The sequence below is a fragment of the Python bivittatus genome, unplaced genomic scaffold, assembly GCF_059951505.1.
Source record: "Python bivittatus isolate LINGU-HERP-01145 unplaced genomic scaffold, Pbiv_v1 ctg000190_np1212, whole genome shotgun sequence".
NCBI classification, from domain to species: Eukaryota; Metazoa; Chordata; class Lepidosauria; order Squamata; family Pythonidae; genus Python; species Python bivittatus.
Genome location: NW_028277042.1, coordinates 21067264 through 21093324, shown reverse-complemented (window position 1 = coordinate 21093324; position 26061 = coordinate 21067264). Strand labels below are relative to the sequence as shown.

Here is a 26061-nt window from a genome sequence, read left to right as displayed (position 1 = left end):
CGGAAGCACAGCGTTGCTGGGGAGAAGCCCCACCGCGCTTGCTGCTCTGAGGCATTGCTCGCAAAGGGGGCTGAAAGCCCCAGCAGAACTGGTCAAGGGGGTCTGCGCTTTAGAGCCGTTCCTGTGGGGCTGTTAAAGTCAGCGGTGGGGCAGTGTGCAGGGCTGGAGCCAGCCTTGGGATCCTGCTTGCATTTAAAAGGGGGGGGGTAGAGATGTGCTTGTCCAGCTTCTAATGAATGGAGTTTAATGCCAAGTTCCGTATACAAATCACATTTCAAGACAGACCAAGCCTTCCTTTAAAAAAAAAAAATCATTCCTCTCCGCTATCAGGCAAGTGTGGGGCATGTGGGATTCCACCCCCCCCTTCCCAGAAAAGCAGCCACACCTTTCCCAAGCTGCCCAACTTGGAAGTTTTCCACTAGGGTGAAAAATCCACCATCTTAGCTCTAGAAGAAGGCCAAGAAAAGTAATGCTCCCCAAGAAAGCTTTCCTAGAAAACCGAGCCCCTCAGCAAGTGTATTTTGGGGGTCTCCTCCCCCAAAGTCAGAGTTTCTCCTCCTCCTCCTTCCTTGCAGTCAGCCTCTCAGTTATGATATTGAGGTCAACTGTTTTGTCCAGCTTCACATAACTCTCTTTGCGAACGGAAAGGATGCGCACCCAGTCCGGCAGGAGCTCTGCAAAGAGGCGAAGGTGTTTTTCCATCTCTCCTGCAGGGGAGAAAGTGGGGGGCTTGGATCAGAGAAGCCGTGCCTGCACCCCCATGTTCAAGGGCTGGCACTTCCAACAGATACCTTCCCAGACACACAGGGAAGCCATTGCTGGAGGGAGGGGTCCTAGGGCCCCTCCGGGGAACGCCGTGGAGGGACTGAGCCACAGCTTAGCAGCACGGCAGTTCTTCTGCAGGCTGGACCTCTGGCCTTCTCAGCTACAGCTGGGGGTGCTTCCTGCTGAACCTCTGGAGGCCAACTGCCAGCCAGGGCACGCAGCCCCGCACTAGATGGGCCAGCCAGATTGAGCTTTTGTTTAGAGAAAGATTTGGGGAGGAACCGTAGACCACAAGGGGAGTCTCGGTTCAGGCCCTGTCATCTTGTGAAGAGGGCAACAGAACAGGAAAAGCTCATCCTATGCGGAGCCGCTGACCCACCTGAGCCGCCTTGCTCTGACGGGCCGGCTTCACCCAGCACTGAGCCGAGAAATTCAGGGCAAAGTGCAGCTCAGGAGCTAGCCCGCCTCCCTGCCTTACCCATGGGCATGAGAGCCCTGCAGCTCTCCATCATCCGCTGGCAAGCCACCTCCATGGAGAGGGCCTGCTTCTTCTCTGCCACGAAGATGCTGCGGAGGACGCGTGCCATCTCTGGCAGGCGGCCCAGCATCGCCAGCCAGTGCTCCCGCTGGGGGTCCCGTGTCATCAGCGCCTGCAGCTTCTGAGCCTCCTTGGCCCTGACCTGGGGGAGGGAAGGCGAGTAAGGGGCAGCCAAGGGCTCCAGCTGTTGGCATCTGATGCCAGGCAAACCCCTCGCACAAGAGAGCCTTGTTTTGGGGACGTGCGTCCAACCCCCCCTACTGGTGGACGGGGGCGGCTGAGAAAGGAACCGTCCTCCCACCCCAGAGGGGGAGCAAGCGGGGAGACAAGCTCAGTTGGAGGCGCTGAAGGTTGGCGGTGGCTGGACCGCAGGGACAGGCCAAAAGCCACCCTGGGAAGCTGGCGGCACCCTGTGCGGGCGGCAACCAAAATTCAGGGGACCATAAACTCACCCTTTCTACTAAGGACTGCGAGACGCCTTTCAGGCTGTTGGGGGTCCCGGGGAGAGCCGGGTGAGGCGGCTGCAGGGCCGAGGGACTGGTTTCTGCCGTCCTCAGAACCAGGTTAGTCAAGGCCTTTTCCATCTATGTGGGGAGGCGAAGTGCACGTGCTCTTCTTAAAAATCATTTGCAAAGGCATGCAATGTATAGACTGTATAGGCTGAATCTGACATAGGCCAGTGTTTCTCCACCTTGGCCATTTAAGATGGGTGGACTTCAACTCCCAGAATTCCCCAGCCAGCAAAGCCCACCCATCTTAAAGTGGCCAAGGTGGAGAAACACTGGCATAGGCCAACCGGGGCAAAAACACACCCACCTCCATTCTTCCACATTCTCCGCCATACCTTGGGTGTCAGCGTGCCATGAGCCCTGGCCAGCACCTCCTGCGCCGTGCTAACTCTGTCCACCTGGGGAGGCTGGGGCACCTCAGCGGGCACAACGTCAGGCACTTCGTCTACTCGGAACCGAGGGTGCCAGCGCGTCAGGTCCTGCTCCGCTATCACCATTGGAGGGCTGAGAGAAGCCAGAAATGCCTAGGGGGAGACCCAGCGCAAGTCAACCCTTGGGCAGTGCCCCATTCCTGCCCCCGGCGTCCTCCCACGAGCCAGAGGGGGTGGCCAGGCTGCGCCCCAGAAGCGCTTGCCTTGTGGTGCTCTCTGACGATGGCTGTCAAGTTCCTGCAGAAGGTGGTCCGGCGCTCCATCAGCCGGGACGCGGTCAGCTTCTCGCCTAGAAGCGAGAAGCGGATCAGCACCCAAGAGAAAGTGCTACGGCAATCCCACCCAGCTTGCCAGGGTCAGCTGCAAGGCTAACCTGGGATACCCCTCCCGCACGCTTTAGGGGAGCAAGGAAGAGGGTGGCCCCAGGATGTGCAGAGGCTTGGAGCCCTCAGCAGGCAGAACAGCATCGGGACAGACACTGGCAGGCAGGTCCTCGTTTTCTGACAGCAGCAAAAAGGCTTTCTTGCTGAAGGAAGAGTGCCCAGGGCATTCTGCTCCTGGCTGCTTCCCCCTCCCATCTGGCACAGGACATGCAAACCCCGTGGCCGAGCTCACGCAACGTGTAAATTACGGCACGTTTCATTTTGCCAAGCGTGAAGACCAAACCAGGTTAACGTGAACATACTTAGCAGGTTGCAGAAACACGGGCACCGGGGCTTTAAGGAAGCTGGTTTGGCAACGAGTGAAACCCAACCTGCGTTTCTCCCTATTTCCCTCTCTGGGGAGGCACTCATTCTACGAATGGGGGCATTAAAAGAAAATCTTTCCAATTTGGTCTGGCCGGGTGGCTTCTCAAACTCACATGAAACACTCCCAAAGTAAGAAGAACAAGATCCCACACACAAGAGCTGTGAGCAGCTCTGGAGTGGCTCCGTAGCAATGGCCCTTCTGGATTCCTGGTGGTTCGAATTCCTCCCGGGAACAGGACCCGCTTCCCCTGGAGAAGCCGGCAGCTCCATCGCATCGAGCAAAAGGAACTCGAGGACCGGAGGAGGCAGCCTTCTGCCTTTGCTCCTGGCGGGGCCTGCCCCCTCCCGGGTGCTCAGAGGCTTCTGTGTGGTGCAGGTGGCCTGCTCCCCATACGCACCTGTTCCCAGCATCGGCTCAATGGTCAGCTGGTAGGTGCTCTGCTTGTCCCCTCCGCCGAAGGTGGGAACGTTTCTCTCTTGGCGCAGAACGTAAGAACTCGGGTACACCGTTTTTATCTGCCCCACGTGCCGTTCTTCAAACCGCCTACAGGACGAGGAGGAGATTAGCGGGCAACATCAGCCATCTGGAAGATAACGGTCAATCCCAGAGCAAGCCCCACGTTGACAGGTGCCCTTGAAAAAGCCCCAGGGAAAGCTCCGGGTCCTGGGCCTAGGGGCAAAGCCACGCAGAGCTCAGGTCAGTGTCCAGGAGTCCGACCAACCCAGCAGCTGATCTCCTCCCCCAGCTAGGAGGACCGAGTCAAAAGACGGCCATTTCTGCGTTAGCGTTACTGGGAAAAAAGGAAACCCACTTGCGCATCATCTCCTGCACGCCTTGCTTGACCTTGGCGAAGGTCACCGTTTCCAAGCGGTTGAACATCATCGCCACGACGGTGTCGGTGCTGCGGAACATCTCGGCCAGCACCTTGTACTTGTACGGCAGCAGCAGACCAGGGGCAACGTCTTGCGCGAGGGTGTGGAAGCGCTGGTAGGCCGGCACCTTCTCACTAGCAAGAAGGGGACAGGCTTCAGATGGGGGCTTCTCGGTCAAGCCTGCTGTCAGCCCTCTCAGGTGGGCCGCTCGAGGAACCAGACGCCGCACAGATTACAGGAACGCTACTTTACGGCCTAAGCCAGCGTTCCTCAACCTCAGCGAGTTTAAGTTGTGCGGACTTCAAGTCCCAGAATTCCCCAGCCAGCATGCTGGGGAGCCAACCAGTTGTGGGTTATTCAACACATCATGGGTGTGACACACCCCACCTCCAAACAGTAGGTTTAGGGCCCCCAGCTCTGCCTCGGGTTGGATTGATCGATCGACCACGGTATTTTCCCACCTGATCTCTGCCGGTGATTCGAGATCCTTTTCTTCTTGCTGGAGTCGAGAGACCCTCCCCGCTTCCTCCTTCAGAGAAAGCTTCCTCTCGCGGATCTTGGATTCCAGCAGCCGGGCCCGTCGCAGCCGGCTCTTTAGGTCGCCGCTGGCTTCCAGGCTGGTGGCTCCCCCCTGGGCCTTCTGCACCAGGCCGTGGATCTTCCCCAGCCGGCCTCTCAGCTCCAGGAGCTGCTGTCTGGATGCGTCCTGCGCAGAAGGCAACCGATCTCAGCAAGGCAGCTGCCCATCTCCTCCTCTCGTGCCAGGCTAGGAGTGTGCAAAGAAATGGTGCCCCCCGCCCCCTTTGCAACACCCCGGCCTCAGGGAAAAGGCAGTGCAGGGAGCTGCATGCAGACACGGGGGGTGGGGGTAGGGGGAGTAAGGACAGCTGGCCAAGAAACAGATACAGAGAGGTAGGGTGAGCGGGGTTGGCATCGGTGGCTTTTAGCTCAGCCTGAGCCTTTACTTTATCCAGCTCTTCTTCACACCTATCCTGTGCCGCGCAAGACGTTGCTTGCCAGAAAAGGAACTGCCTGGTGGGCAGGCACGAAGGTAACGTTTGATCCACTTCTGCTGAATGGATAATGCTAAATATCCGAGGGGAATTCTGGCATCGCTGTGGCTCCCCCTGCACCCCTCCTCTCTCCGTGTGCCCAGGTATCTTCCGCCTCTGAGAGAGGAGGAGGGGAGGAAGGCTCACCTTCTCCCCTGGCCCAGCCGCAGCCACCGAGGCCGCCTCCGGCTTCAGTCGGGGGGAGAGGACCCCGTTCACGAGCTCCTTCGTGCTCTTGTCCAGGGTAGAGGGGCTGGGAGGCCCCAGCGCTGCAGGCGAAGTGGGGCAGCTGGAGACCTGAAACGGAAGCAGACCTTCAGGCCCACGAGGGTCAACCCTCCCTGCCAGCGGCTGAGACGGGGCAAAACAGAAAAGGGCACCCAGCTGGCCAGAGGCTTGCGCGCTAGTCCATGGGCAAGAACGGGCAGCCTTGCAAAGTTTGGCAGTAGAATAGCGGGGGGAGGGCAGGGGGTCCGGTTCACACAGCCAACTATTAGCACGGGTCGGATAATTTGATTTAAAACGCCTCCGGAGTCCCAGAGCAGCGTCAGAGCAACGCGCGGGGACCAGGCAGCCCCCCGGCAGCCCCCCAGCCGGGGCCGGGCCGGGGGCGGAGCCTGACCCGGCCGGGCTCAAAATGGCTGCGCCCAGAGCGCCCCTCGGGGAGCGCCCCAGCCCACACCGGCGCTCCTGTTCCGAGACCGGTTTTGAACTCGCAGCAAGGATCAGGGGCCCTGGAATAGCAGCGACGGGGCCGCTTCCGCACGGGGCGGGCAAAGGGGGCTACTCACCGCCGCCGCCTCCACGTCCTCCTCGGGCATCAGTAGCTTCTTCCGGGCCCCCCCTCTGGCCAGGCGGCGATGCGGGGCGACGGGAGCCTGCTCCGCTTCCCGCTCGGGCCCCGACCTGCGCCTCTTCCTGCTGCGCGGCTCGGCTGGCGGGGGCCCGGAGCCGAGCGGGGTGTGCGGCGGAGCCAGTCGCGGCTTCTGCTCTGGACTGCCGCCGCTGCCGGGCTCCGGCTCCCCCGCGCCCCCGGCTCGCACCTTCCGCCGCTTGGCGCCCCGCGGCCCCGCCGGGCCGCCCTTGCTTTGCAGGAAGAAGTCGGTCACGCGGAGCTGCGCCATCCCGCCGCCGGGGCGATGGAACGTTCGGCTCCCGGCGCGCTACAAAGTATCCGTCTTCGCGGGCCGGCCTAGCCCCGCCCCTCTCTTTTCCCGCGCTGGCGCCGCTGGGCTCTTAAAGGCGCCGCATCCCTTCCCTCCGGAGACTGGCGAGCGCGTCTCTCGGCGGCCGCGCTTCTCGGGGAGGCCGCGGGGTGCCGCTGCGGCCACCCGCCGCGCCTTAGGCCGCCCCCCTGCAGCTCGGGGGAGTTCGTGCGATGGGTCGGGGCCGGTGCCAGGGGCCACCCGTCCCGTCCGGGCTTAGGGCAACGTGTGAACCCGCCTCAGGACCTTCGCTCTGCCTCGTTTTCTGCAGCCCGTTTACCCCGGCCCAGGAGGAGGCAGCACGCCCAGGACTGGGTCCTACCAAGCCAGCGTAGCCGGGCCACCCCCCGAGCAGTGGGGCTGCCCCTCGCCCCGGCCCCAGCAACACGCCCCGAGGGCTAAGTGGCAGCTTCTCCGGCGGCCGCTCTGCCCGCTCTGGAAGAGCCTTTGGAACTTGCCAGCCCGCCTCAGGCTGGGCTCAGACGAACAAGCCTCGTCTGCTCGTTCCGGCGTTACTTCGGAGCGCTGACGGGTCTATAATGTTGAAGGGAGAGGCTGCTCGTGGATGCGCGTCTTCGATTTATCTCTGCGAAGGCGGCCTGCGGCACTTCCCATTTCAAAGCCTGGTGGCGGACGGAGATCTGCGCCGCTACGCTGGGCTGAGCCTGCCGGGCCGCGGGGCGCGCTTCGGGGTCTCCAGCCCCTCGGCGCCCGGGAGCGAAGAGGCCGGCCGCGGCTCCGGGTAAGCCCAGGTAGACCCTGGGGCGGGGCGGGGCGGCGGGGCGGGGAGGGAGCGGCGCCAAGCGTCTCCCCACGCGGGGGACGGGCATGGGGAGCTCCCCCGCCCCCGAGGAAGTTGCGCCGAGAAAGGGGGGTTGCTCCGGGCTGGGCCCCCGGGCATTCCCGGGGCGCTGCTGGCCGCCTTTGGGCGACACAGCGGGAGCTCCTACGGCGGGGGGAGGACTTGGGGCTTCTCCCCCTGCTGACACGTCTGGAGGGTCGAGGGGGGCTTCTTCCCTCCCGTAGGAAAGGCGCGGGTGAAATGGACCCCTCCGCGCAGTTCCTCGACAAACACGGGGAATTGGCGGTCTCGGTTTCGAAGCTGGGTTCACCCGCCATCCTTCACTGAGTCACAGTTTGCCAGGCTTCCCATAGGATCAGCCGGAGCGACCACGCCGTGCTTGGCTGCGTGAACCCGCCGCCGCCAGCAGCGGAAGTGTCTGAGGGGCGCTGCTGCGGCTTAACTCCGCGGGTTCTTTCGCGCGTAACAAAGACCCGTGCTGATCCGCGAGCAGCAGCCACGGGCTGGGATCGCACGTGGGAACCCAAGCAGGGGGTGCCAGAGGGCGAAAGGAGATAGCCGACCTACCGCGGAGCTGAGGTGGGAAAGCCACTCATTGTGGCCCCTCCCCGCCCTCTAGCACAGCGGGGGGAGCTGGCCTTTGGATCAGCACGGGCGGGGGCGCCGTCGGCGGACGAGAACCGGGGCAGCTTCCGGTGGGGCACAGCCCCCTGAGCCGCGACGGTGGGAGGCTGGTCTCCGCCAGATTCCAGGCTAAGCCAGCCGCGGCTCCGCCGGCGGCCCCAGTCAGGGAGACCCTGCCCGGAGTTGCTTCCCGCCCGGGCAGGAGAGGCGCTCTGGACGCGCTCAGAGGCTCTCCCGCCTGGTTCCGACCACCGGGCTGGCAAGGGAGACGCGGTGGGAGGCAGCCGGCGCTAGGTGGTGCTGCCGCCCGGGGAATCGCGCCGAGGGAGGGGGCGGCCCGGGCGGGAGGCGGCGGAGGCGGCTGCTCCAGCCGGGCGGGTCTGCCAGAGCGGGCACGTGCGCGGCCAGAGAGGCCGGGACGGCGCCTGCCGAGCGAGGGCTGCGCCGCGCTGTGCCGCGCTGCGCTGCGCGGAAGAGCCTGGTCCGGCCAGCGCTAGCTGCGGGGCAGAGCCCGGGACCGCCCCCCGCTCCTCCCCCGGGGACGGGCTGCAGCTCCGCGGGCCGAAAGCGAGAGGAGGGCGGCTCGGGCGGGGCGGGAAGCTGAGGCAGCCGCTGCTGCCGCCGCACTGCGCCCGAGCCAGGCGCCGCTTCGGGACTTGGGGCGCCGGGCGGAGGCGATGCCCGCGCCTGCCCGCCGACCCTGCGACTGAAGCGCCTGGCCGCGATGGAGCTGCGGGTCCTGTGCGGCGGCGTCTACTGGCTGCTGCTGCCGCTCTCGCTCCTGGCGGGTAAGCGGGGGCCCTTTCCGGGCTGGGCGGGGGGCACCGTCCGGCGTGTTCCTGCGCGTCGGCAGCCCGCTCCCGGCTGCGCCCCGTCGGCGCTCCGGCCCGCGAGGCTGCTTCCTATTTGAAGCGGGTGGGGGGGGGGAATCTTCTCGGAAAAGGAAAGGGGCTGCTGCTGGGGAGAGTCTGTCTTGGGGAGGGCTGGGCTGGGCTGGATGGCCGCTCAGATCCCTCCCGAGCCCGCAGAAGCGCGTCAGCTGTCATGCCGGCGCTCGACGCGGGCTGCTGGCCTGTGAGTTCGGGCAGCGCAGCGCCACCGACGAGAGACAGGGGTGCAGGCTTCCGGCGGAGCGGGCGACCCAGCCGAGGGTCTGGCGGGCTTGGACAAAAGCCGCGGTAGCAGCTGCCCCCGCCAATTTCTCCCTGGCCCTCGCGGAGCATGCGGGCAGCCGCGCGTCTCCTGGGGAGGGTTCGCGCTGCACGCCCGCCCGCCCGCCCGCGGGGTGTCCCTCGCTGCGCCGGCAGAGGCGGCGAGCGGTCGTCTTGAGCCGCGCTCGGTGCGCCTCTTCCCGGTTCTGCTGTTGAAGCCGTTGCAGCCTGTAAAACAAGGCAAAGGGGAGCGTTGCAGGCGTCCTGCTGAGAATCACCTGGCATTAGTGGGCTATTCGTTAAGAACAGTCTGGCTCCACTCGCGCAGGTTTAACCTGGTTGCTGTGGTCATGTTGAAGCAGGAGCTGGCCAGACAGGCTGCTGGAACTGCACAGAACAAACGGTTATGTCAGTCAACCCAGCAGCTCCTTGTGTGAAAATAATTGACCTGGGTAGGTGCATTGTGCGAACAGAGCAATCGCCACATCTGGGAACCTTTATAATCCCTACATTAGGGTGACTTACGTTCTTCAGGGAACTGAATTGGTGGGGACTCATGGGGAAATGGATTTTGCAGGCCACTAAAAATGTAGGGTGGTGCAATCTAGGGTGCAGATTGCAAAAGGCAAATTCCCATCCAGGGGATCCTCAGGAAAGAAACAGAAATGAAATTGCTGGAATCATAAACCCTTCCTTCAAATGTGTGCTGCAGTAGTGAAATATTAAAAGGTCATCAGACAGATTGTTAACTCCGATGACCAGAGGCTGGATGGAAGGAAAACTTGTGAACGGTGCGTCTTCTTAGCTTAAAGGAAAAAGAAGGGGGGGGGAATGATAGAAACGTGTGAGATTTTGCATGGAGCAAGAGCTTCACCCTCAGACTTGAGAAGTAGCTTCTCAACATTTAAAACAGACAAGGAAGGACTTTCTCATGGTGCAGAACTTGGGGGTGGAATTCACTGCCAGACGATCCAGTGGAAGACGACTGGTAAACTCCTGGAAGCTCAGGTGCCCCCTCAAATACAGCCCCATCCTCTGGGCTTGAAGGAAACAGACAGAGGGTCCTCTGACCATCCTGCTTTGTCTCTCTGGCTGGTCACTGTAGAGAACAAGATGCGGGAAAGAACTGTGGCTCGAATGAAGCAGAGGTATGTTATCAGCCAGGAGCCTGGTGGCCTCTGTATTTAGCGCTCAGAATTTTTGAGAAGCGTTGGCTTCCCGTGTCTCTGGCACTACCAGCAAACAATTCCAAGGAATTTCCAGGATTCTGAAGTATCTTTTTCCAGGGCATTGTCCTAGGGAGGGGTCTGCTTTCAGCCAGAAGTGAATTCCCAAGGTGTGAGGAGGCCCTTGTTCAACACCGTGAACTCTCTCCTATTTACATCATAACTGGCCTGGCCTGTGCAAGCAGTTGTCAGTTTTTTTCAGGGGCATTTCTGATCTTCCTCACGGGGTGGGGGGGGTGAGTAGCTGCCCTGGAGTTGGTGGGGATGGACTTCTTCAGCATGGAGGGACAGGACCCTGCCTTGCATCACGGAGATGGCGTATGCTTTTAAATCGTTTGTGTTCATGATCCCTTTTCCTTACACCTGTGTTAAAACAGACACGTGCACGTACACACACACATGTAGGTTAAGTTCACTGAGCTGAGTATCCTAAAAGCTTATTTTGGTGACACCTGTTGCTGAAATAAAATGGTGCAAGTTTCTTACTCTGCCTCCTACTCCATTTTGAGGATTATTCTGATTGGGAACAGTCTGTCACATCGGAAGGCTTGGTTTTACTACAGCCCCCGCGTCTGCCTTAGTTTTCCTGGCTTCTCCTCCTGGGTCTACCTACGGGCAGTGAAACTGTCCACACAAAGGGATTCAACCTTTTTTTTCTCCTCCCCCTTCCCCTCCCCCCCTACACCAGGAGGCCTGTGTTTGAAAGTGCCTGTGCAGCCAGCCTGTTTTACACAAATATTTAACCAGCACATAAATCTCTGCCCATCCCTGGACTGTTGGGAAGGTAAACTCAGGCACAGCGGTCGGGAAAGGGGGAGGCTGTGTCCCTCCAGATTGTTCTGCCAACCAAGGAGACCGGAGCTGAAGGGAGTGAAGCAGGAAAGTCTGAGGTTCTCCAGTGGTGGACCTGCTTGTGTTTGTTCGGTATACACTACTGATTTGCTTCGGCTTTTGTGGGCAATCCATTTATTCTGGCTGTGCAAGGCGTTTTTTAATCCCGTGTGTTGGAAAATGGTTGCATGCTTACATACTGGAAAAAAGAGGGCCAGCCAACACTTCCTTCTCCCCCCCCCCCATGTCTTTTGCAAATACAGTTGGTGGTGCTTCTTGCAGAGAAACCTGTTTTTCAGCAGTACTTTCCAAACCGCTCTTCAGCTGGAAGCCTGCTTGGCTCCCATGAATTGTGTCCTTCTGCAGACATTTTGGAAGAGAAGGACTTCTTTCAGCTGACTCAAGAGAATAGTGGTTGCCATAAGTGAATTTTATATCGGTGTTTGTGCAACTGAGCTCTGCCTTTAAGGCAAGCACGATACTCTTGAGGAAAATGCCCCCCCCCCCCCCCCCCCCCCGGTGAGGCCAGATCCTGTGACACCCAGAGTTCAAATGGCCCATGCTTGGCAGCTCAGGCTGTCTGGGAATGATGGGGTCTGTAGTAGAAGTTTGTCAAATCTACCAGGAAGAGGCTCCCAGTTAGGGAGCCCTTGTGGTGGCAGTTGGTATTGCAAGTGTAGCAGTCTATTCAAAGTAGGTGTGAAACACGAGGACACAGAATCTCGGTTTCTTGCAGCTGGGAGAGATGAAAGCATCTTCTGAGGGTCATCTAGGCTTGGACTCATAACAGGGCTCATTCTTCTCCCTGCTTTTGGGGGAAGCCCCCTTGGCAGAAGCCTTTGCATTCCAGAAGGATCAAGTCAACAAAGCGGCAGCTGTTTCAGGACCAGCATGGTGGGGCTGGGGGGGTGTAAGGCTTCTTTGGGAGCTGCTTGAAGGAGCAGCCTGGAGGGCCCCCAAACTGCCCAACTCCGCAGACCCCTGGCCGTGAAGGGGTCAGAAAGCATCACTGGCCAACTCCGCAGTTCTTCTCCCAGGCTCCGTGGGTGTTGGGGGTAGGTAGTCGGTGGCTAAGAGTGGCTTCCTTTTGGAGTCTCTGGTGGCCAAGAGAGGGCAGCTGCCTAGCCCAGTTGACTGGTGCGTGTATGTGGGTGTGAGAACGAGGCAGAGGCGTGCCAGCAGACACCCAGCCAACATATGGATGACCTCAGTGCTGATGGCCCCTAGCCTGCCCACTGCTACCATACCACGAGGTGTCTGCTTGGAGTAGGGAAAAGGTCCTGCGGAAGTTCCATTGTGGCTGGAGCAGCCAGGCCTGGGGGAGAACAGAGCCTGCGATATTTCGGGAGCCTCAGACCAGCCAGGCACCTCTCCTTGCAGCCTGCCATGGCCATCAGAGGCTAGTTCCCTGACGGGCAGCATAAGGGCTCTCTCCTTTTTCAACAGGCAGGGAGTTCCTATTTCTTCCCGCCCCTGTGGGTCTCTTGCTCGCCTCCTGCCCCTCTGGTGACTCACGGGGCCTGCAGGATGCGAGAAGTTTAATAATAACTCTGCCTGCAAACGCTGCTCTTACTTCGTCGAGAATGAGCTTTTCTCGGCCACCGTTCCTGACAAGAACGCGCTACAGGAAACAGTGGACCCGATTGCCTCCACTGCTTACACGGTCTGGTGGTTTTTCTGCTGTTTAAAGCCTGGATGCGTTCAACTCTTTTCAGCTATTTATAGTGTTACTGTTGCCTTGAATGTCCTTTGGGCTGAAAGGCTGGGGCAAATCAAATGTTTTTTTGTGTCGCCGTGTTTATGGAGCCTCGTTTTTGCCCCCCAGATCTGCAGCTCCCCACGGCCTCTTTCAGGCTCCAGCCTTGTATGCTAGCTTAGGTGAGGATCCCATTGCCCTTTTGAGTACTCCAGGTCGCTCTGGAGTCTTTAACCCAGTGTTTCTCAGCCTTGGCCACTTTAAGGTGGGTGGACTTCGACTCCCAGAATTCCCCAGCCAGAATTCCCCAGCCAGTTGAAGCCTACTCATTTTAAAGTGGCCAAGGTTGAGAAACACTGTTTAATAAACGACTTTTTCATGCATTGTGTGTGTGAAAAAGCAAGTTGGGAAATATAAATTAAAGGCAGAGGCGGGACGTATTTTTTTTCTTGTGCAATAGTCTTCAGAACCTCCCCGTAACTTTGTATTTCTGATGTAAAATTCATGATGGGGTACAATCTCCCAAAGAGCTGTTACGGTGTAAGAGCTGGAGCAGGAATGGAGAGGTCCTGCCATGAGGACCCCCAAACGGAGGACGCCTTTGCTGCTTTCCAGCCTCTGTTCTCGCCTGGGTCACCTGCTGCCTCCCTTCGCCACACCCCTTTGGACTCTGGGCTGCACCTGGGGGCTCCTTCTAGCTCTGAAAGAGAGGCAGCTATTTTAGAAAGGAGGGAGGGAGAGAGAGAGAAAGAAAGAAAGAAAAAAAAGAAAAAAGAAAGAAGGAAAGAAAGAAAGAATGAATGAATGCTGGGATTCAAGCTGGCTTGCGAACGTTCTCCTTGCCTCTCCCTTCAGGTCAGGAACTGTCCTTGTTCTCCCCGGATGTTTCAGCCGTGCATCAGCTCTGTAAAATAGAAGCAGCATTGTTGTTTTTCCCCCTTCCAGCTCTGTGAGTTGCACTCCTGCAACTTCTATCATTTTTTTGGTGTTTTTTTGCACTGGTCATAATGGAGACATGCGCGAGAGCGAGAGCGCATGCCGTGAAAGTTTTTCCCCTAAGTTGTGGTTCCGTCTGGCACCCTGTCGCCTCTTTTGCAGGGTGTTTGACCTGCTCAGCTGGTTTGTCCTGCCCGCAAGAGAGATTTGTGCCCTGAACAAGCAAGCTGAGGGAGGGAGGAGAGAGAGAGAGAGAAAGAGGGAGGGAAGGAGGGAGGGAAGGGAGGAAGGAAGGAGGGGAGGAAGGAGAGAAAGAAAGAGAAGGGAAGGAAGGAAGGAAGGAAGGAAGGAAGGAAGGAAGGAAGGAAGGAAGGAAGGAAGGAAGGAAGGAAGGAAGGAAAGTTAAGGCTGGGGGAGGGGCTGGTTTGGGGGCTTTTCTGATCTGTCGATGGAATTGTCCGGTCACAATAAGTAGGAAAGATGGAGTTGGTTCCACTCTCCCATTCCAAATGAGGAAGCTCTAACTCTCTCAACTGTTTGGGTAACGACGGCATTATTAATCATATGTGTGCCACGCAAGTACAAAGGCGCTTACTGCTTACTCAAGTTGCCACATACGTTTTTTTCAATTAGTCTGGCTTTTTAACAGTTTGCTGATCGATGATCTTGCAGCATAAAGATCTTAGGGTTTTTTTTAGATCCTAGAGGAAAAAGGATATTCTCTAAGGACTGAGTTGGGGAGGGTGTCATGGATGTTGTAGTCCAACACCTGTTGAGGATGGGGCGTTGGGAAATGCTAATAGAGGGAGCCCAGGAAGAAAATCTCATCGAACTTCTTAGTAGGTGTAGTCAGGATTTGCTGTTAAGTATAAAAACATGGAGTCGGGCAAATAAAACAGCCAGGCGTGGTTTAAAACAGGGTTTCTCAACCTTGGCCACTTTTAAGACGTGTGGACTTCAACTCCCAGAATTCCCCAGCTAGCATATGCTGGCTGGGGAATTCTGGGAGTTGAAGTCCACACGTCCTAAAGTGGCCAAGGTCGAGAAGCCCTGGTTTAAAGGAAAAGCCATTTATATTCTTTTGTGGCATTCAGGAACATGGCATGGAAAACATTCTCAAGACGGTGACTAGAACAGAGGGCTTGTTCTGATCGCTTCTGCCCTATCGCCAGGCCCTGGAGTTTATGGGGGGCTCTTGGCTGGGGAGGGTCATGGGTCTTCCAGCAGGAGAAGGGGGGTCGCAGACTTGCACTGGGAAGGGCAGACCCCAGACTCCTTGGGATGCGAGCTGGAAGAAACAAGGGGAGCTTTTCCTCCAACCTGCCCTCCCCGCTCTGTCTCAGACCCCGGAAGGGATGGCCGAAGGAAGGGGTCAGAAAAGTCAGGCGCTGAAAATGGCCGGGGTCTTCCCTGGCTTGGGCCTTTCTGATGTCTGGGGCCAGGCTGGCTTGGAATTCTGGGAACTGTAGTTTCAACGAATCGGGGCTGCTGGAATCCCCCAGCGTTGCTTACGAAAGCAGGGTCTTGGATCCAAAAGGTACTGAGGTTGAACCTGGATCCGATTAAGTTTTGGCTCGTCCGGCAGGCCGGGAGATCAAAGAGCTGCTGCTTTGCCTCTTGCATGGCGCCTGTTACTTTGGGTCTTGTTTAGACGCCTCTCTGGACTGAGGCGTCTGGATGTTAGCATACACACGCACACACACATGTGCACACATGCACACACGGCCCCTGCCTTCAGGGACCCTGAAGGTGCTTCCGAGGTGCATCTTGTGAAGCCTGGCAGACACGCACAGATTCTCAGCTGTGGCTGTGCGGTGCAGCAGTTAGAGCGTTGGATTTCAGCTGGGAAGGCCTGGGGTTAGATACCTCCCCCCCAACGCTCTGAAGCTGGTGATCTTGGGCCAGTCGCCCCCCAGCCTACCTCCCCCAGCCTACCTCACAGGGCTGCTAGGAGGAAGAAGTGAGTGGGGAATCTGAGCTGCTCCCCTCAGGTCGTGGGGATGCCGAGGGAGCACAGGGCATGCCGAGGGAGGTGGGGAGGCGTTCCTGTTACGCCCCCAGGAGCTCCAAAGGCAGAGAGGCCATCAAGCGTCCCTGCCTGCTGACTTGTGGGACTTTGCAGCGTCCTGAGTTTTCACCCCGAGGATGCCTGCGGGCTGAGCCCTGGGCCCTTTGTTGGGTGGATCTCTCTGCTGCCTTTTCTCTCTGGGGCTCCTCGTTGCGCTAAGATAAAGGAACAATGGGCATTGTGTGTGTGTGTAGCCTCTAAGCTGCTTTTTTGCACACTCCTGAGTCACTTCCAGCTGATGAAAGTGGGTGGCCTGGTATCCCGATGTTTGGTTGGGAGACCCAAAAACAGCAACATCCGTTCTCAAAGAGATGAGGTGCAGCTTTAAAAAAAGCTGAAAACTGGGGACATTTTTTTAACTTCTCTCTTGCTACCCTGGGATCTCCCACTGGTCTCCCATCCCAGGTTTAACCAGGTTTGTTCAGACATAGTTGGCTAGGTATTGCCACCTTCTCACCTCTCCCCAAACCCTAGGAATTAACGTCACAAAATGTTGGCTCTGCTTAGGTATGAGATGTGCCCCCTCTACTTAGTATCACGTGGCTCCCCTCTGCCGCTTCCCCCACATTGCCAACCCCCCCCCCCAAGCGAGGGAGGGAAGTTGGCACCTTCCAAGGCCGGGACGTCTCCCTGCTTTCTCGGTGTCTGCCCGCAGCTTTCGATGAACGAGCTGCGATCCTGCTAATGCTGCTTTCTTTGAGCAGTCTTATCGGCAGCCTTTGTGGTGGAGAAAGCTGGTGGGTTTCCGCTCGTCCTGCCTCGACGCTGGGGCTGCCTCTGTGCTGAGCATGTTCAGCAGCAGCCTGCATGGCGGGGGGGAGGATTGGGCTCAGAAGGGGGAGGTGGGTTTTCCCTGCCGCGCCCGGTGACTAAAACCGAAACGGAGGCAGCCGTCCCCACACTGCCTCTGACTCAGTTCCCCGGAGAGCAAAGGGCTGCTGGCTTCGTTAGGGAAGTCTGAATCAGCCCTTTCCCCGCCTTGGGCTCTGCCACACTGCAGAGCAGGCCAGCCGGTGTGTGGGCAAAGCAGGGGCGCCCTAAAAGGCTCCCCAGCTGGGCAGCGGCATAGCTGGAGACTTCCTGGCCTCGGCTCACGGTAGGGTGGGCCCAGAGGCGCTTCAGCTGGGCATCGTTTTCAGGGGGGAGGGGGGAGGCTTATGGCCAGAGTCCGCCGCGTGCCATTGGAAAGGGGCCAGGAGCTCCTCTGGTTCAACTGCTCCTCCAGGCTGCTCCCCTGGGCAGGGAAGGCATCCCGGGCAGAACAGATGCCAGGGAGGAGAGTTCACCCGGGCAGGGCTGGTGAACTGTTCCTCGCTTTAGATAGCTTTTCCTGATGCTCTGTCAGAGTCTGCCTTCCTGTAACTTAAGACCATGACTGAGCCCAGGCCTGGCCTTTCTTCCGGGGGGTGCCTATTCGTGTCTTGAAGTGGGCTCACACCCTTCCCCCTTGCTGGCTTTCTCCGCCTCAGCCTCCCCAAGCGAGGCATCCCCTGATCATCCCGTTGCCTTTCTTGGAAGCCTCTGCACCCTCTCCGTTTTTCTTCTGATGGGGTGCCAGAACCAGGGAGGGGGTTTCAGCCATGGGACGATTCCCTCCTGAGATCTGGAAGCTCCCCTTCCAGCGTCCACCAAAGATACCTTTTCCTGGGATGGCAGGGCGACCGGTGTGACAAGCGCACCTGTCTGCCCTTTGGGTCTGCACAGCCCTGCGTGCGTCTGTCTGTGCGGCCTGAGATGGCCTTTGTTGCTGCAGCAGCGCACCGCCGGCTCACCTTCCGCCTGCTCTCGGCCTCTTAAAGTCCTGCTGCCCAGCTGCTCAGGCTTCTACCTGCCCGTTTCCTGGGTGAGGGTTGGCTGTCTGAAGCAGGACCTGCTGCTGCAGCATTTTCTCATTCCATGCATTAAAAATAGCTCCTCTGGCTGACGATCAGGAACGGCTCAGGTTTGCGAGCCGGTGTCCGGGGCAGCTCGGTCGTCGGCTGGGTTCCTGTGGCTGGCCTCTTCACGGGCCCAGGGACTCCTCTGCTCTTGGTCATTCCCAGGTCTCTGCCCTGCCCCCATCTCACCCGAGACCACTGCTGGACGCCTGCATCTCGGGATTGGATTCGTTTCCATAAAAACAGGATGCTGTGGTGAGATGGTCCCTCCGCTCATTTGTATTTTTTCCCATTAAGCCGGAAATCTAGACCCTGGACTGGCCTTTTTGTTCTGTTTCTCTTCTTTTTTCCTTTTCCCTCAGAATATGGCCAGTTTAGCATGAGTGGAGTTCTTCCTCACCTTGGCCTGGCCCTGCCCGGGGGGAGCCGAGAGCTCCTTGTCCACTTTTTCCTGAGCGCCAAATTGGCATTTCATCTGGCTGGTCAAAGGAAATTGGCACCTCTGTGGATTTCTCTGAAGCTGAGCCCTCCAGCTGCAAGAGGGCAGAGGATTTTTTTCTCCCCCTGCCCCCCACAGCGGGGCATCTTGCACATACCTCTCCCCAAACCCCCAAATCAGTTTGGGGAGTGCTTCCCATTAAGAATGAGGATGCTCCTTCTCTCTATATTATCTATCTATCTATCTATCTTCATTAAAAATGTTAAAAGACAGGTAAAAATGAACAAGAACTAATATTTAGAATGGAGAGAGAAACAAAAAGAGGGAAATAAGAAAAGAACAGAGCTAAAAGTACAGGAAAGAGAAAGAGAAAAGAAATATAAAGAATTTCCAATTTTCTTTTACAGCAGTATAAATGTAAATTAACCTCTTACTCTATGATTACATCATTATAATTTTTCCTATAACCTATTTTCTTTGTAATCATTATAATTTCATTTTTTCTCTGTTTCATGCAAAAGGTCAGTAAGGGGATTCCAATCAGCATTAAACGTAGGCAGTGTCTTATCTCTAATTAAAGCTGTCAATTTAGCCATCTCAGCAAGTTCTACCATCTTCACCAACCATTGTGCGTAAAGTCGAATCTTTCCACCTTTGTGCATATAATAGTCTCACTGCAGTTGTCATGTACAAAAAACAGGTTCCGTGATTTTTTTCCCAACTGTTTGTCCATCAATCCCAAAAGAAAAACCTCTGGTCTCAATTGTGTATTAATCTTTAAAATCCTCTGAATCAGTGTCTGTATTTGAATCCAGAATGTTCTAGCTTTTTTTACACGCCTTCTTGTTGAATACATTTTTTACATCCCTTCTTGTTGAATACATTTCCAGCATAAATTTGAAGTACTTTTATACATTATCTAGGCAATTTTTCTGGTGACATGTACCAACGTTACATGATTTTATAAAAATGCTCTTTAAGACTATAACACAATATAAATTTCAGCCCTTCCAACCATATATTCTCCCACTGTTCCGTTTGTATATCATAACAAAAGTTTTGAGCTCATTTTATCATACATAAAATGTACATACTGTTTCAAATTTCAGTAATAGTTAGCAATCGCATGTTCATCATTTGTACACAATTTTGTACAACAGATTCATTCTCTATGTATTGCCACTTGGCTCCATGCGTGAGTAATCTGCACTTCCCTCCTTTAAATGGGTTCTCATCTACAATCCAACCTCCAGAGGTTCAGTCTGTGGGACCAGTTCAAGGGTTTTGAGCAGAACTTTTGAGTTCCCCTAGCTGGCATTTGCTGCAAAAAACACATAGGCAGAACTTCCGTATCACTTGAAGCCACCAGGTGCTTAACCTTGGTTAGAAACCATCTTGCCTGGATTCACACAGCACTTTTCCGTCTTTCCAAGTGGAATGAAGTCAGGCAATCTCATTAAACCCCACTTGGATGTGGGAAAGCACCCTTTGGTCGCCTGGACCAGCTAACTTGGAGTTGTCGCTCATCTGTTGCCGGGTAAAAGTCACCCCTCTTGGGGAGCATTGCGGGGGCATAAAGTTTGTGCCAAGGTTTGCAGCTTCCCTTCACCTATTGCAATGGAAACAAATGTCCTCATGGTGCCCCCTTGGGACCTCCTGCTTTTTAATCAGTACATGGTGCTTACTATGTTCGTGTGCTTCTCCTTTCAAGGAACGCCGTCCGCTTCATCCCCTGAATGAAGTTTGCCTTTGATCAAGTGAGTCGTGTTGAGCAAAGGCAAGGTTGCCCTCAGGGAAAAGGCCCAACATCGCAGCCCCAAAGGCGGGAGATGTAAGCAGAGCTGTGGGTGACATTTCTGTGCAAAACCGTGTGCAGCGTGAGTTCCAGCGACTCCTCACAACTCCTGCAATTGGCCACGACAGTGTACTGCCTCTGGGCAGTGTCCCAAATCCCTTTTTTGTAGAGAGCTGTTTGGACAGCTGGAGGAGCGAAGCAGCTGTTTGCCTGAGCTCCAGTTGGTTCTTCTGGGGTGCTGCCCTCTCGCCCGCTTCTTGGCCTGTGGCACCCTGGCCTTTGTCCTGCTTTCCACTTCACGCCTGTCGTGCAGGATTGTGCAGTACTGAGGGACAAGCCAGTCTTCACCTGCCTTTTAAAAGAGGGACTGCAAGGGAGTCCCCGTTGTCTCGCATGCCCCTCTGGCCACCTGGGACGCCGGTGGCCTCGTCAGCAGAGGAAACATCCCGTTCAGCAAATTGTCGCTTTGGTCTGCCTCAGCTCGAATCCTGCTCTCGTGCGTTTGCAAAACGCGGTGGTTCTTTCCTCGTCACAAAGTCCAGACTTTTTAAAAGTGACTTTTCACTTGGCGAGACTGTTTCGTGGGCGCTCCACGATTCCTCGAAATCAGTCACCCCAGGTAGACCTGGCTTCCTCTCTTCCCAAACGCGATGAGGTGCTTCTGAGTCGATGGCTCTCGAGGGCATCCTGTCTGCTGATTTGGTTTTCTCCTGGTCTGGGATGAGGGCGGGTCTGGCGTGAGGAAGCGGACTTCTCTGAAAGTCTGCCTTGCGGTATGTGCAAATGGGAAACTCTTGTGAGACTTACGCAGCAAGAAGGGAGCTCCAGCTTGGCTTTGTCTTGGGCAGTGTAAGGTCATGGGCCACTCCTACTGACACAACTTACCTGGGACTTGCAAGGAACGTTAACGTACCTGGATCATTTTCACCCCAAAAAGCTTCTTAACTGGGTACCCAGAAACAATCTTCAGTTGCCCCAGGCAAGGAGACTCCAGATTATTTTGATGGCTGAGCTTGGGAGCCTGGAAACAGACTGTTAACAAGGGTGTCTTGAAAGGTGGTGCTGAGGCCTGTTTTGGTGGCTCTTCTCCAGAAGTGACTGCACCCCTTTTTCTCTGACAAGACAAATGCCTTGGAAACGTTGGAAGATGCCTGGCTTGGAAGCTAAAATGCTTTCAAAAAGCTTTAAAATGTATCTTTCCAAGGAAGCTGAGAATCATGCTGACTTTGTACTAATAATAATGTTTTCTGTTGCAAGCTTGCTTGTCCTTTCAAGTGAATTGTCCAGGAAATTTGGCAAGTGCTGTTTTCAGACTGAACCATAGTAATCGTTTCTTCTTCTTCTTCTTCTTCTTCTTCTTCTTCTTCTTCTTCTTCTTCTTCTTCTTCTTCTTCTTCTTCTTCTTCTTCTTCTTCTTCTTCTTCTTCTTCTTCCTCCTCCTCCTCCTCCTCCTCCTCCTCCTCCTCCTCCTCCTCCTCCTCCTCCTCCTCCTCCTCCTCCTCCATACTCCTGTGGCAAGCAGAATAAGATGGCTTGGCCCTGAACCTCCCATGGCCTGAGCCTGTAGAAGCTGGCTGCTGTCCCTTGTAATAAAGTGTGCTCCCTTTCTCCCCCTAGCAAGAAGATCCTTCTTTGGATGGGATCACTTTTCCCTCTGAATGCATCCTCTTTGATGACAGCTCTGAGCACTGAGGCTCGTGCACCAGAACTGCTGGGCAGACACATTGATGTGGTTAGCAGGACTTTCAGGCCAACCCAACCCAACCCAACCCAACCCTGAGGCTTGGACGGCTTTTTCCCCTTATTTGAAGAAGGAAAAAAAAGGGGGAAAGGCAGCATCTGTCTGAAACATTGAAACATGCTCTGAGAAGGCATTTCTGTGAGCAAAGCAGTGGGTAGAATTAGGTCAGGGAAAATAAAAGCGGGTCAATGGCTAGAGTGAAAGTCAACCGAGGAAAACAGGAACCGTTCCTGGATTTCCCTGTGGTTTGAGGGGTCTTTGCCAGTACCAACTCTTCTTTTTAACCCTCCAGTGACTTTAGAGTTCCCAACATTTCTCTCAAGGTCTCTGCCGCTTGATCGGATTGCACATTTTAGATGTTTTTAGCATCTTCCTGAGGGAGTTGGATCATACTCCTCCTTTTCCTTCTGGCTTTGTAAGACGGACATCTTTCCTCCTCTCTCGCCCCGTTATCTCCAGTCCTCTCTTTTCTGTAATCGAAAGGAAATATTCCAGACCTCTCTTCTTCAGTTTGTCTGGCTTCAGTTGAGAGGTGGGTCTCCTCCATAACAGTCCCATTTCCCTTTTCCCCTTTTCTGCTTGACCGGTTTTCTCCCCCTCTTAGTGGAGTGGATGAATTGTGACGGTGTTGCTGAACATTTACTAGGTTTTAGGGATGACATTGAAGCAAGGGGACCGGCGTTTAGATGGGTGATCCCCAAAATCCCAGTGGATGGTCCCCTTTTCCATCCCCCCCACTGCCCGAGGGAATTAACATTTGTGATCGTCTACACAGCAGTGACTTCCATCTACTCTTCGCCTGGCAACTTCATATTTACTTAGAAGCTTAACTGTTGGCCAAGACCGTGCACGAGAGCTCTTTTCCTTTTCTTATTTTGGTAATATTACAGTGTGTGTTTTTAAGCTGCTTGATGCTATGAAATAACGTTATTATGGTGCAACATTATTTATTCTTACATGTTCTATTTTTAAGCAGTATGAGATGGTGGGAACTGTCACAAAAGGCAATTGTCTAACTTCTGCTTAAGAACCTTAGTCCGTTCTTGTGTCAAAATCCTGCACCTAAAGTTTCTTTTTGTTTTCCTCTCCCTTAAATCTTATCTCGTGTTTCTGAGCTATGCAACTGTCTTAATAATGTGGCAAGAACCGGTGCTGCATCAGGACAATGTCTAGTCTGGCTGGGGAAAGGCTCAGGCTGAATTATGTATGCCCTTGGGGGCTGCAGTGAAGGATTAGCATTAGGGAGGAATGCAATCTCTGGTTTCCACCAGTTTTCGTGCTCAGATTAGACTCTTTCTCAAGGATAATAAGAGGTAAACTTTGCAGCAGTCTCGACCAGAGCAAGGCGCAAAGGTTACTTGGGACGGACAGCCTTCCAAACCCGCTCAATTTAATAATCCTGCATTATTAAATTAAGCAGCAAATTAACCTGGTCCTTTTGGCTTGAGAAGCCCCTTGGTTTTTAAATGCTAGAGAATAAGAGAGATGATTTCACTCCAGTTTTGCAGGACCAGAGCTGCTTAATGCCTTATAGTCTGTGTTCTCACGATATGCTAATCCGTGGCTTGCTGAATTAACCCAAATGCCTGTCTTTGTGCTGAATCCCAGACCATACATTAGTAACCCTGCTTCCCTTTGCACCACAAACCACACTACAGCTCAGTGTTTCCCAACCTCAGCAACTTTAAGATGTGTGGACTTCAACTCCCATAATTCATGGCTGGCTGGGGAATTCTGGGAGTTGAAGTCCACACATTTTAAAGTTGCTGAGGTTGAGAAACATTGCTATAGCTCTGTTACCACACAATATGGTTAACTGAACCATGCTTTAATGAATGCTAGGCCAGCCCAAATCACAACCTCACCATCCTCGTTTTAGTGCAGTCTCAGCATCATATGAACCCCACGGATATTTTTGGGTTCTCACCCAGATCCAACGTTTAGAAGGCGATTCTGATTTTTGCACTTGTTCCCTTCCTGCGCACGGCTCCCCTTTCATTCTTCTTTTGCATTAACCATGGCTGCCATCATCTGTAGGTCAGTAAGGCAGAGGCCACGAAGTTCTTGGTCTTCATCTAGGAGAAGGAGGTTTCAGGTGCTCAAGATCAACCAGTTTACTGGGAGTACATCCCATGTTGAAGAATGTTTTATGACTGGATTGGAAGGTTTGGCTTATTTGGGTATTGTTGCACAGGGGAAGGGAGGTGCAGGTTTCTTGGCCACAGCGTGGAAGTTGCTTGCCAATTACTTGTCTCCTGGAGGCCCTGTCAACTCTCTAGTCTAGTCTCCGGCCCTGGATTTCCTAGTGTTCCTCCCCACCAAGGACTAACCTGATCTGAGTCTCCTTAACTTTTAACTGCAGCCAGGAAGCTGCATCTCCTGGGCGCTGCAAAGTACCCAGTCAGTCTTCCCAGCTCCATCCTCCAGCTTATGGCTGTGAAGGCCCAGAGTCTTTGCCAAAGGCCAGCCTTGTGCACGCTACTCTTCACGTGGTCAGTTTCTAGTGCTAGAGATTGGCCCTTCTGGAGCATCCTTGACCTAGAGCCTGGGTGGAGTTGCACAACAAGCAAAGCTAAAATGTGGAATGGGTGGTGGTGTGGACTCAGGCAGTAATAGCCTGGGGGCACCAGGATGTTTTGTTCGGCCTGATAATTCCATCTTCAACATTTAGGGCTTCTGAGACGGAGGGCAGGGGAGTTTGGAACCCGGGTGTCTGCTGTACGGTGGGCGCACATAGGAAGCATTCACACCCACAAGGGGCTTCCCTTGCACTCAAAACTGGGGCTTTGCGGTGGACGCTGTCAGCCAGAACCAGCTGCAGACGTAAGGGTGGCGGGGAACACCGAAGGGTGCCATAATTGAGCCTTGCTGGCCTGTTCTGAAGATCCCAGAGACCAGACTTGTACGGTCACTCTTCTGTTGCCTCCTTCAGCTCCAGACCTGTCTAAAATGGCTCCTTCCCGGCTTGTCAATTTGCGGTTCTCAGACCTTGCCATCTGGCTGGGAGGATGGTTTTGGAGCATCAGATCAGAAGTGGAGTGAGCTTCTGCCAGGCTGCCAAGGGGCTGGAAGGCTCCTGAGCTGGCAACCCCTTTGGCAAACCGCAGTCCAAACGAGGAGGCTTGCGGTCTGCCCCTTACCCCCTTCTGGGCCAATCTGCAGAGGTCCCCGAGGGACAGGGGGTTGCGGGGCGCGGATCAGTAGTCCCATCCCCACCATTCGTGGCTGTACTGCAAGCATGGTGGCTTTCCCCCCAGTGTCAGGGGCCGTCTGCCCTAAGGCTTGCTGATTTTGAAGCCAGCTGTGTTCCGGCTGGCCCGAACGGAGCTTCTGAGTGACAGGGCAGAAACGTAAAACGGTTTGATCTTTGATTCGCTGGCTTGCAGGACCAGAGATGTGGGTCTTGTCCTGGCTTGCATGCTCGGTGTGGGAAGGGCAGACGCTGCCCTGGGGTGAAGCTCCTGTGTTTCAGTGTGGATGAGATTCAGGCTTCAAACCTTTGGGTAGGAGTTTGGCAGGAGAGTTTTCTCAAAGGGAACCGAGTCATTTGAACAGCATTCACAGCTTCCTCTGTAACATTTTATTCTCGTCTTTGCTAACCTGGGGAGCGTCTTCCAAATATGTCAGGACTGTAGTACCAACGGCCGTCCAACTCAGCTGGGAGGTGTCAACACTCATTGAATTAAATGACACAAATTCCAGCATCTAAGGCAGTGTTTCTCAACCTCGGCAACTTGAAGACGTGTGGACTTCAACTCCCAGAATTCCCCAGCCAGCCCTGCTGGCTGGGGAATTCTGGGAGTTGAAGTCCACACGTCTTCAAGTTGCCGAGGTTGAGAAACACTGCTCTAAGGACTTCTCTTCTGGTTTGCCAGCATCCTCTGGAGCCAAAAGCCCTCCGGGAAGGGTGGCCCCAGTGGAAGTCTTTGTCTTGCTGGAGCTTTTCTCCCTTTCTGACTGCTTATCTTGGAGGAGGGTTGGACTGCCTCGGTCCACCTCTGGCATGGAACAAAGGAAGAGGCCCCCACGCTTGTTGCAACGGGCTGGGTCGGGAGGGGCCAGAGGTAGCTCAAGAATGTGGAGACACCACATTTTGGAATGAAGGAAGTGGAAGGGCGGTTTTGGCTGGGTTGAGGGCGATTTGCACGTGGCCCCAAAAAGGGAAAAGAAATATAGGAAGGGCAGTGTGGTGGTTATCAGGACGAGGTTTCCAGAGGACTCTGGCCATCCACCATTTCTCAGGGATGATGTTGGGCGGCTAGAATGGGGAGCGGGGGAGAATTATGGGCATGACCTCCTGTGCTTTGGAAGGCAATGGGGGATAAACGTGAAATAAGTGAATGCAATAAATAAGCCACCGGGTAGAAAGCAGAAAGTTGCACCAGAGCAAGCTAACCCAACACAGCCCTGGTGCTGAAGCTTTGCCCAGACCTCAGGGCAGGGGGAGTCACACAGTCCCTTTCCCCCAGCAGGAACTGAGGTGGGCACCCACCCTTGGTTTTCTCCATGAGGGACCCTGCAGCCGGTGGGGGTTAGAGGGCTTCAAGAAGCTGCTCAGATCCCAGCTCCACTTGGCTTCCTTGGCGCAGGAAGAGGCAGTTTTGCTCCCTGGGCTCATGCGCCCTCAGTGTTGCCTTGGGCAACGAGCAGAGGAGTTCCTGGGGCTTTGGATCGGGTGGCAGTGGCCTCCCAGCTTCAGCCACTGTGGAGGTGTCCCTGGATGCCTCCTGGGCGGCGGGGGGGAGAGCAGACT

At 55.4% G+C, this 26061-nt stretch overlaps 2 protein-coding genes across 4 annotated transcripts in view; one reads left to right on the top strand and one right to left on the bottom strand.

Moving 5' to 3' along the window:
* Positions 1-221: 221 nt before the first annotated feature.
* Positions 222-6844, bottom strand: CDT1 (chromatin licensing and DNA replication factor 1). Of its 2 annotated transcripts, XM_088136224.1 has the most exons (10): positions 5709-6139; positions 5065-5214; positions 4327-4571; positions 3805-3999; positions 3391-3536; positions 2447-2532; positions 2148-2336; positions 1756-1887; positions 1244-1445; positions 223-707 (listed from the first exon to the last, which is right to left on the bottom strand). In XM_088136224.1, the coding sequence occupies exons 1-10, from the start codon at positions 6039-6041 to the stop codon at positions 544-546; spliced, it is 1842 nt and encodes a 613-aa protein (XP_087992350.1). In that variant the 5' UTR covers positions 6042-6139; the 3' UTR covers positions 223-543. The 2 variants fall into 2 exon arrangements, with proteins under 2 accessions (XP_087992351.1, XP_087992350.1); XM_088136225.1 differs by lacking the exon at positions 1756-1887 and having other exon boundaries at positions 222-707; positions 5709-6844.
* A 1116-nt stretch (positions 6845-7960) lies between these two features.
* PIEZO1 (piezo type mechanosensitive ion channel component 1 (Er blood group)) overlaps positions 7961-26061 on the top strand; it is a 77137-nt gene continuing 59036 nt past the window's right edge. Inside the window, exon 1 of one of the 2 annotated variants that reach the window (XM_088136223.1) lies at positions 7961-8336. In XM_088136223.1, coding sequence (XP_087992349.1) covers positions 8273-8336 — 64 coding nt within the window. In that variant the 5' untranslated portion in view covers positions 7961-8272. The remainder of the gene's footprint in view (positions 8337-26061) is intronic. The other variant, XM_088136222.1, reaches the window with a different exon arrangement.

What these genes read in the sequence shown, in the direction of transcription:
- CDT1 (XM_088136224.1), bottom strand. Translation starts at nt 6,041, where the DNA reads ATGGCGCAGCTCCGCGTGACCGACTTCTTCCTGCAAAGCAAGGGCGGC. An exon ending in TGAGCCGATGCTGGGAACAG is followed by an intron (nt 2,533 to 3,390) that starts GTGCGTATGGGG and finishes TCTCGCTTCTAG; the next exon opens with GCGAGAAGCTGACCGCGTCC. An exon ending in CAGGGCTCTCATGCCCATGG is followed by an intron (nt 708 to 1,243) that starts GTAAGGCAGGGA and finishes TCTCCCCTGCAG; the next exon opens with GAGAGATGGAAAAACACCTT.